This window comes from Antrostomus carolinensis, unplaced genomic scaffold, assembly GCF_000700745.2.
Source record: "Antrostomus carolinensis isolate BGI_N321 unplaced genomic scaffold, ASM70074v2 scaffold22869, whole genome shotgun sequence".
NCBI classification, from domain to species: Eukaryota; Metazoa; Chordata; class Aves; order Caprimulgiformes; family Caprimulgidae; genus Antrostomus; species Antrostomus carolinensis.
This window is the reverse complement of record NW_010338177.1, coordinates 1-9,490: the sequence shown is the minus strand read 5'-3', so window position 1 is coordinate 9,490 and position 9,490 is coordinate 1. Positions and strand designations below refer to the sequence as shown.

The following is a 9,490-nucleotide window of genomic DNA, read 5'->3' as shown; positions in this document are numbered from 1 at the left end:
CCAAATGCGTATGTGTATTTCCCATTTCCATGTTCCATTGAACAATGACCATTCATTAAGTCGTTTTGATTTGCACCATCTTTACACAGCAATGATTTTAAAGCTGGGAAGGGAGTGTAGTTGGTAAAAATAATCCCTTCCTTTTTTTCCATTTTGAATGTAGTAGCATTTTCTATTAACCTCATTTTGAAACAAACCACAGCTGTCACTATTATGCTTTAGACTAATTAACTCTGTGTTTCTACATTGCTTGTAAAGGAATTAAGAGTTATCACAAATTTTCCCTTATAATGAAATGGACTGTTTCTATACATGAGTTTATTCATTATTTTAAGTCTTTGCTTCCTATTCTGCAGTCCATTAGAGCTTTGAGGAAGGGATGGGTTATTTTCTTATTCCTTATATTTACTACTTATTTCTTCCAAAATGCAAAATGCTATTTCTTCTTAAAAGCTATTAATGTATTTGAAAAAGTAAAATATTATATTTTTAATATAAATGGGTGCATTTACTCAACTGGATTTTAAAATGGTATTTACTATAAGCATTGATCAGTGAATAAGTATTTTGCATATTTAAATATTCTTCAAGTTCTCCTCAGAGCAGTGGCATGGATGGGGATATAATATGTTTACATTTTTAGGGACCTGAGGCAGAACTATTGCAGAAACCCAGATGCTGATAGCCGCCCGTGGTGCTACACCACTGACCCCAGTGTGAGATGGGAGTATTGCAACCTGAAGAGGTGTGATGACCATGTACAAGTGACTTTACCAAAACCTCCTCAGACAACACTGCAACCAGATCCTGGTGAGAATATTTTCTGCTTCCCCTAGAAATGCTCATAACCAGTAAGCTGTTTTTATGGAAAGATTATCAAGAATTTAATGAGGATGAAATACAGAAAACTCTAGATAACTACAGAATTTAATATAACACTGTATTCACTCTCTTCATTTTCTGAACTTTCTTACAGAATTTTGTAACTGGGTTTCTGTATTTGATTTTAGATTAATATTGCATCTTTTATCTGCTATATCTGGCAATACTGGAAACACAAGGAAACAGATGGTTAGTAGTCTTCACAATACTGTGGGAGGGCTAGTAGTAATGACAGCAAATACAGAGGTGATAGCATTTTGCTGGCAAGTGCTCCAAAATAGTTTTTTCTTGTGCCATGCATTCACATTTCCAGGGCTCCATTTCCCACCCGAGGAGAGCTGGCTTTTTAAAATTCCGTTCAGATTCAACTTTGTTATGCAGTAGATGGTTAGAGTGTGCTGCAGCTTTCATTTTTTTGCTGCGACATGTTCTTCTGGTTAGAAAGCTAATAATTTTAGCTACACATGTATTACTGCTTTTTACCTACTGTAAAATGTGGCAGTGGACAAATACAAGGAGGAGACTTTATAAGTGCATGGTCTTTCTGGTCCTGGCTTCTGGAGTCACGAGGGGTCAACTGAATCCAAGCTTCTTCGATTTATGCATTTCATGATCATGAAGAAAACATTTAAAATGCAAGGAAATTAAAATGTGATTGTTCGTTAGCCATCATTGACACTGTGTTGTCCTTCTTTCCTTGTATACATACCATGTAGGACATGTAAGACCTAGTAGTATTTCCTCAAATGTATTTCTCTTTCACCACTACCAAATATGGACATGGCCCAATAGCTCACAGCTAACAATAATCTCCTTTTCCTCTTTTTTTTTCACAGATTGCATTAATGGTAATGGTAAGGATTATCGTGGCACAGTAGCAAAAACTGCAAGGGGTAGGACTTGTCAAGAGTGGAGTTCTCAGAGACCTCATAGTCATGACTATTTCACTCCATTGACTCAACCAGAAGCAGGCCTTGATAAAAATGTAAGCAGCTGTTCCTTTAATACTTGCTGTCATTGAGCTTCGCTTGTCTTCTTCATGGTCCTTCAGCAACCATTTCATGCCAAGCCTTTGTCAATGATTTTATTTTCCTCATTTCAGTCCAACAACCCAAGCATGCTAATTCTTGTTGACATAAGCAGTCTGTACTTTTGTGGGGGACACAGTTGACCAGAAGACCTGTCAAATGCTTCTGTAGCACAGCCAAGGGGCTTCAGATAGGCATTTGCTTCTCATTTCTGAGGACTAACTGGAGTTGGTTTGTGGGCAGCATCTCTGCCTCCTCTGCCAGAAAGAGCACCTGGGGTCATAGATTTTAGCAGTAACAGTGATGGGTGAGATGGAGAGGGATCCAGTGTTCCTTGAGTTATATAGCCTACGAATTGGAGCCCCCATCCTCTACTAATTCCCCTTCCAGCCCTACAACTTCTGCCACAGCCCATCATACAAGGATATACATGCATCTGACCCATCCTGTAAGTCATTCTCCACCTCTAACCTTCATCTTCCTAGTCCTAACACTCATCACTAGTTGTCTAGACTTGTAATATCCTATATACAACATTTGCCTGGTTTGTGACAAACTCTGTATGTGATATAAAGAACTTGTTTGTTGTTGCCAGCTTGAACTATTTTTTTCTCGAGGTACATGATTTTAGAGTTTGCTTTAGCTGCTACTCTGATGTCATCACGTACCCTATATTGAATTGCACCTCAGACTGGGGAAACTCCCTCCAAAAAGCTGCCTACCATAACTTTTTGATTCCTGCATTTGGCAGAGACTCTTGAGGAAGGGAAGCAAATATTTTCTCCTTTTTCCTGAGACATAGGATATATTTCGGAGTAGGGAAGGGAACTAGTAAAATATCTGGTAGCATGCAGTTGTGTGAGGTGTCTGTGCTGAGCAGAGATCAGTCAGTACAGCCAGTCAAACATAGAGAGTGATTCAGCTGACCAGGCACCCCACATCAGGGTGAACACTGCACCCCAGCTGATGGGACTCATAACTATCACCAAGTTGTGCAAGAGTAGCTTGCACAATACACACTTACCCTGGAGTCATGCAAACAGAGTGGGTGTGAAAAGACCTCAGGGCTGACCTTACTGCTCCTATTAACTGCAGTGGAAGCAGAAGTAGACAATTTAGTGCTTTAGAAAACCCCATCCTAGGTCAAGATCTCCTGCTTTGAGAGCTCAGAGCTCCAAGATTGTGCTAGCGAAGCTTACTGTGTGAAGTCAGTTGAAGAGGTTTAATTTTTATTATCCTTTTCTAAACTCACAGAGCAAATAGAAAAATGGAACAAATTTTGACAAAAGGAATTGGAAATCATTTATCAGTAAGGAAGTAAAAAAACAGTTCTCAAATTTAATTTGATTTTATTTGGAAGCATGCATTGGTAGGCTTTTTTGTTCCCTGTGTAATAGCTGGTGTCTTTATTCTTTGTTACAGTATTGCAGGAATCCTGATGGAGATGTGAATGGACCTTGGTGCTACACAACAGACCCAAGAAAAGCCTGGGAGTACTGTGACATTCCCAAGTGCCGTAATTATTCCTTTAAAGACTAGTGTCTCCCTTTCCTGTAAACTTTTATGACAACTGGAGGACATGCAGGGGTTCATCTGAAATACTGGTCTAAGACAGTGCAGTAGCTTTAGATTGGAAATTAAGACTGTGGGGAAGTGGTGCCCAAAATCTGTGTCTGTAGTCCTAAGAATAGTGTTTATTCCTTGCAAGCCCCAACTCCAGCACCTGAAGCACACTGAAGCTCATGGGGGTTTGCTGTGTGTTTCAAAATAGGACCATTCCTGCAGAAATTTCCCTGGCTCCTGACTGGTCACCTGGAGTAACTGTGTGTGTGGCCAGGCTGAACAAGGGATGCTTTTATGCTAGAAAAAATTTTGCACTCCCTGCTCATTTGGCTCTGGTTCTGTCCTGGATGTAAACCAGATTTTCATTCCTCTGATATTGTACCACATCAGATGTCTGGAAAGTGTAGCTGGTCCTAAATATTCAACCAAATTATCTTGTCTTTTTTATCAGCAATCAAGCCATTCACTACTCTGAATCAGGTGGTGCAACAAAGTGTACAATTATAAAGTTTTACAACATTTTGACTTGAAGTCCTTTCATGACCATTAACAACAAAAACTATGCCAGGAAGAGAGGTAGTCCCCACTCAAAAGAAGGGTGACTTTCTCTTGCTCTATCCTCTCAGCTGTAAGCTGCTTTCCCCCTCCCTGGAGGTGTTTAAGGCCAGGCTGGATAAGGCTTTGAGCAACCTGGTCTAGTGGAAGGTGTCCCTGCTGATGGCAGAAGGATTGGAACTAGATGATCTTTAAGGTCCCTTCCAATCCAAACCATTCTATGATTCTATGATTCTATGAAAACATGCTCTGATGAAAACCTCAAAATGGAGCAAAGAAAAAGAATGATGTTCTATAACCTGCACCTAATGTAACTGTAAAAATACCACTGCATTGAAAATGTTGGGCTGGGACTCCTGGGGGGGAAATGGCATTTTTACATGGTTATTTTATTCATTTTGAAGATCCAATTTATTTTAAAAATTAAATTTTTTTTTTATTCAGTTGTCCGGCTAAAGAGCAGAGAAAACATGGCTTTTGCCTTTAATTTTATTAGTTAGTTGCTTTTCCTGACAACAAATTCTAAATTTTGTATTGAGAAGAGTAAGTTTCCCATAGCTAAATAAGAACTACCTTTTTTTAATAATTCAGAGACACCTGAAGTACCAAAAGATCCTGAGATAACAGTGGACAAAATTTTGTTCCCCAGAAACAGTGATTGAATTTCATGGGCTGTACCACCAAGATTAGTTTAAAAACAGCTGCCAGTACAGCTTCTGCATTGCTGACATCTGTAAAAGTACATTAAAAGATGTTGGGAGAATTTATTTTTTCTTTCTCTCTGTTTCTTTCTCTTTCCCCTTCTGTTTTTTCTGTGTGACTTTAGATCTATTAATGCGTAATTTGCTGACCACTGAGAAGTGTACATGAAAAAATATTGGCAGGCATTTTTGTATTCCAGATGAAGGTAACCTAACAAAATATAGGTGATGCATGGTATATAATTGTCTTCAGAGAACCAAAACCTGAACTGATAAATGTAACAGGTTCACCTTCTAATTTTCTGAGGGCATAGTGAACATATAGCAAATATGCTAAAATTTCTTATAGTGATTTTTTTTCTTATTCTGTAGCTCCTGCTCAGTATGAGTGTGGGAAATCCAAGTTCAGACCAAAGTTGTGTGCTCAAAGGATTGTTGCTGGGTGTATTTCACATCCACACTCCTGGCCCTGGCAAATCAGTCTCCGGACAAGGTATGGCCATTCCACACTACATTAGACTTTACATCCAAGGAACCTTTGCCTCTCACGGGATGCTACAGTATGTGGCTGCAGCATTCTAAACTTGATTTTAATTTAAAAATAGCTCAAGGCTATACATTATGTGTGCTAGTCTTAAAAAGGTCATTTAGACAACCAAGAATGCTGTTTTGTGATAAATACCTATGGCATCAATACAACTGCTAATTTCAAAAACACTTTCACTAAAAGACAGAATGAACATAAATTTGTCACTATATCCTACAGTAGAATCAGTATCCTATGAGTAGAAGCAATGATCTGAAGTGTGATCTTGATCAGTCCTTCCACAAAAGCACTTGACTCTACTGGCAAAGTTATTAGCAAAACTAGGAATCAAGGTCAGTTGCAGAGCTTTCTGATTGCTATCAGAACTACATAAAAGCCAGAATCTCTGAAGAGGTATACATCACGGCACATAAGGTTTTCCAGTAATAGAAATACTAGTTAGGAACAAAGATCTAGGTCTGGTATTTTCATACAAGGCTTTATAAAAATGCCCACACAACACTACCATCATTGTATGAAATATTGCTCAAGGAAAGTAAAATGTTTGATGCAGAATAAAGTCTTTAGTTTGTAAAGGTATACATGTTAGAAAGATTACCTGATGAACTGCAGTAGAATTAACTTCCCCGCATTAAACCAATGCCCTTCTGCTTTATTACAGTTTTGGCCTGCATTTCTGTGGGGGGACTCTGATAGATCCGCAGTGGGTTCTTACTGCTGCTCACTGCTTGGAGAAGTAAGTAGCTGTTATAGCCTCCACCAGCATTTTTTTACACTTTATAGAAAATCAGAGGAGAAACAAAATGGGCTCAACAGCCAACCTGAGTTGTCTCTTGACTCAGCTTGCAAACAGTTGAGAACTGAGCCAAGTCTATTCATCATTCATTAAAGCAGAGTTTTGACTGAAGAAACAAAGTGACAGTGATAACTTTTGCTACTCGATTTCATGTGCCATAATAAGGAATTAAGAAATTAAGTTTATACAAAAGCTGCCTTTATTTTTCTGGCTTTGATAAAACAAGGTATCCAATAAGACCATAAATGGCCTACATTCTGGGTGCGTGTTTGTCAGCTCACCATGTACAATCATTTCCAATAGGTCCTCACGACCATCTGCGTACAAGGTATACCTTGGATTACACAGAGAAAGAGCATCAGAGCCATCAGTGCAAAAACGAGATGTTGAGAAATTGTTCAAGGAGCCACACAGGGCAGACATTGCTCTGCTAAAACTGAGCAGGTATGCTTCCACCTGAAGTGTTCCCTTGTTCTGACAGGACAGGGTTTCTCTGTATTTTAACTAAGCAGTGCTTGTTGGTGTTGTGGAAATGTGTGTTGTTGTATACATGCTCTGTTCAATCAGCGATTTAAGACCTTCTCTCTCTTCCCTTTCTGCAGAAGCTCCAGTGGAAACCAAGGTGATTCAGCTGCAGGGTTTCAGAAAGGGAAAGGGCTGCTTTGGGAGGGGAGGAGGGCTAGGGACTCTGACCCAGGCTGGCAATGCTCTGGGTCACAGCTGCTGGGAGGTGAGGCAGTGGCAGCAGAGTAGCAGGAGGTAGTGCCTAGAGGAGCTTTCCCTTTGTGTTTCTACCTACATATTTCTACTTTCATAAGGTAATGAGGACTGAAAGCTGCAATATTAGCGTGATGTCACCCCATACTTTTTCCTTGCTGTGGTGGGGAGATTTCTTCTTCTAGCAGGTCTGTCCAGTGTGCAGGCAAACAGTAGGCATGTTTGAGGCAATACCCAACATGGCCCTTCTTGCATCTGTTTCCATTCCTCTGAAACTCTTGCCGAGGCACTGTGCAATCGAAAGGAATATGTCTGTACAGCTGCAAGCAGATGTGAATATATAGTTCTTGTGCTTTGATTTCTGTGGCTGCAATGCAGGTCCAAAACAGACGCGGGTCATCACAATTAATGTGACTTCCTAATTGGGCCTAGTCTTAGCTGCACCAAATGGCAAGTCAGATTGCCTTGGGCTCTGACTGTATAGAAAATCTTTTTAGAAACTTAAAGGTAGTAGTAAGGATAAATGTGCTAATGGCTGTTCCTGTATGAGCCTTTTGTTTGTTTCTTTCAGCCCAGCAATCATCAATAATCATGTAATCCCAGTTTGTTTGCCAAAAGAAAATTCTGTGTTAGGAGGAAGAGAGGAGTGCTATGTGACGGGCTGGGGGGACACAAAAGGTGAGACAGCATTTACACATCCAAAAGCTCTGTGTTTGGAGATTAGTATATATTGTATCCAAAGTGTATTTTCTCTGTGACAAAAACACCCCACACAAGCTTGCCTGCATACTTATTTAATCTAAATTCATCAGGTACTGCCATTCTTTCCACTGTCTTGCAAATCGCTCAGAGCTATGTAAACTGAATCCCTTCTAAACCAATACTGAAAGAGGAGAATCAGACCTAAGGAGCTGCTATCTCTTATATCTCAGTCCACTCCACTTTTCTCCAAAGTGTACTTTTATGCAGTCAGTGGGAAATTTTTTCTAAATTTAGGCTATTTCTTAATCACATTAAGGTGAGTTTGCTCCTTCTTTTGAATTATTTTACTCTCAATCAGCCTGGTTCAGATATTCACTCAAATATAAACATATTTTCATTTTTAAAACCTCCCACTCTGTCTTGATTGAGAAGAATATCAGAACCTTCTCTGCCTCCTTGCTTCTGCCCATTATGCCATTTTAAACTCTGTTTACTTCCTACCTCCATGCTTCCACAGAGAAAACGCAGATACAGAGAAGTAAAATGGCTTGGAAATGACTCCCACAAATACCAGTAGGTACTGGATCCATATGGATGTACTGTGGGAGCAGGAAAGTCAATCAGCACAGTGTGGGTTTTGATGGGTGGTAGAGGGTAATAAGTACCATGATACTGATGATGCGTACTGATTTTGGTATCACTTCATGTTGTTCCTGGCAAGTATATGCATAGTGCATGAACACTATGCTTATTTTACTGCTTATCCATACCTCAGTGTTTGTTTTGTGAAGATGTTCATTCACCTTTGTCATTTATTGTGTTTTGATTTTATTTTTATTTGCAAAGGAACTGGAGGTGATGGCTACTTAAAGGAAACTGGTTTCCCTGTAATCGAGAATAAAATATGCAACCGCCCTGAATTTTTGAATGGTAGAGTCAAAAAAAATGAGCTCTGTGCTGGGAATATTCACGGTGGCACAGACAGCTGCCAGGTAAGATGGTCTGTGAGCATCAGAGCTGGTTGTGAGCACATTCAAATCAGACAGTGCTTTGCTTTCTGGGCTTTAGAGGCTCAGAGTTAGGCTTGGGATGTTGACACACCACACAGTATACAAGCTGAAAAATGCACATGGATTCTGCTCTTCCCTTGCTCCCTTTGCTGCTAGGAAGTGAGGCAGGTAATTTTTCAGGCAAGCCTGAACAATGGAGTACATGGTAACACATGGCTGCCAGAGCCAGGTGTATGGAAGCCAGCTTCGAATGACGAACAATATGATTGTTTTTCCCAGACAACTTTGCTTGCCTCAGCTAAACTAGCTCAAATGCCCAAGCTAGCTCAGTTAACAACCTGAGAATCTCAGCAAGCAGTCAAGGGACAATGCAGTAGAGTCTGACATGCAGGTACACCAAGGGCCAAAAGGACTACTAATTTCCAAGTGTCAGTGCCAATGCCTGTGGAAGTCACACTGGGTGAGGCAAAAAGCATGCTGGACTTCCCTTTTTCTGAAAAGGACTAATGTCGCAGTGGGAGAACTTGAGCACTCAATATGAGCGATCAGCAAGCCTCGTTTATTGATTAGCATTCAGCATACTTATACAGTTCTTAATGAGATCATACATATTCTGTAACCTAACTAATTAATTGGTCACTATCCTAAACGTCAACCCCTCCCCTAGTTCCTCATTCTCGGTTGCTTACTCCCTTAGTTCCCATGCCTTAGCTGACCGTAAGCAAGCTATTATGGTATAGCAGCTGCAGTCAAGGACAGTGTGTCCTTACCACCCCAGCACTTCAGACTAACAGAGTCCGATGTTTCCCAAAATCCTGGTCAGCCATCTACAGTATGTCTATGTGACCCTTGTCAGCTAACCAATCCTCGACAGACTAATATGATTGGCAAGACCTCATCTCACGGGTGTGGTATGAAGGCTTTCTCCAGACGTCTAGATTTTAGAATTGAAACACAGAATCATAGAATTGATATCCAACACCGCCACC

General features: G+C 40.2%; 1 protein-coding gene across 1 annotated transcript in view; it reads left to right on the top strand.

Annotated features, from left to right (window-relative positions):
* The window catches only part of LOC104530750 (plasminogen), a gene marked incomplete at its 3' end in the record, with an annotated part of 21,923 nt that extends 13,440 nt beyond the window's left edge, over positions 1-8,483 (top strand). Inside the window, 9 exon segments of the mRNA XM_029086860.1 lie at positions 1-8; positions 644-810; positions 1,719-1,867; positions 3,333-3,426; positions 5,102-5,222; positions 5,938-6,012; positions 6,376-6,516; positions 7,361-7,467; positions 8,338-8,483. The exon segment at positions 1-8 is cut by the window's left edge and continues 25 nt beyond it. Of these exon segments, the coding sequence (XP_028942693.1) occupies positions 1-8; positions 644-810; positions 1,719-1,867; positions 3,333-3,426; positions 5,102-5,222; positions 5,938-6,012; positions 6,376-6,516; positions 7,361-7,467; positions 8,338-8,483 (1,008 nt within the window).
* Positions 8,484-9,490: the final 1,007 nt, after the last annotated feature.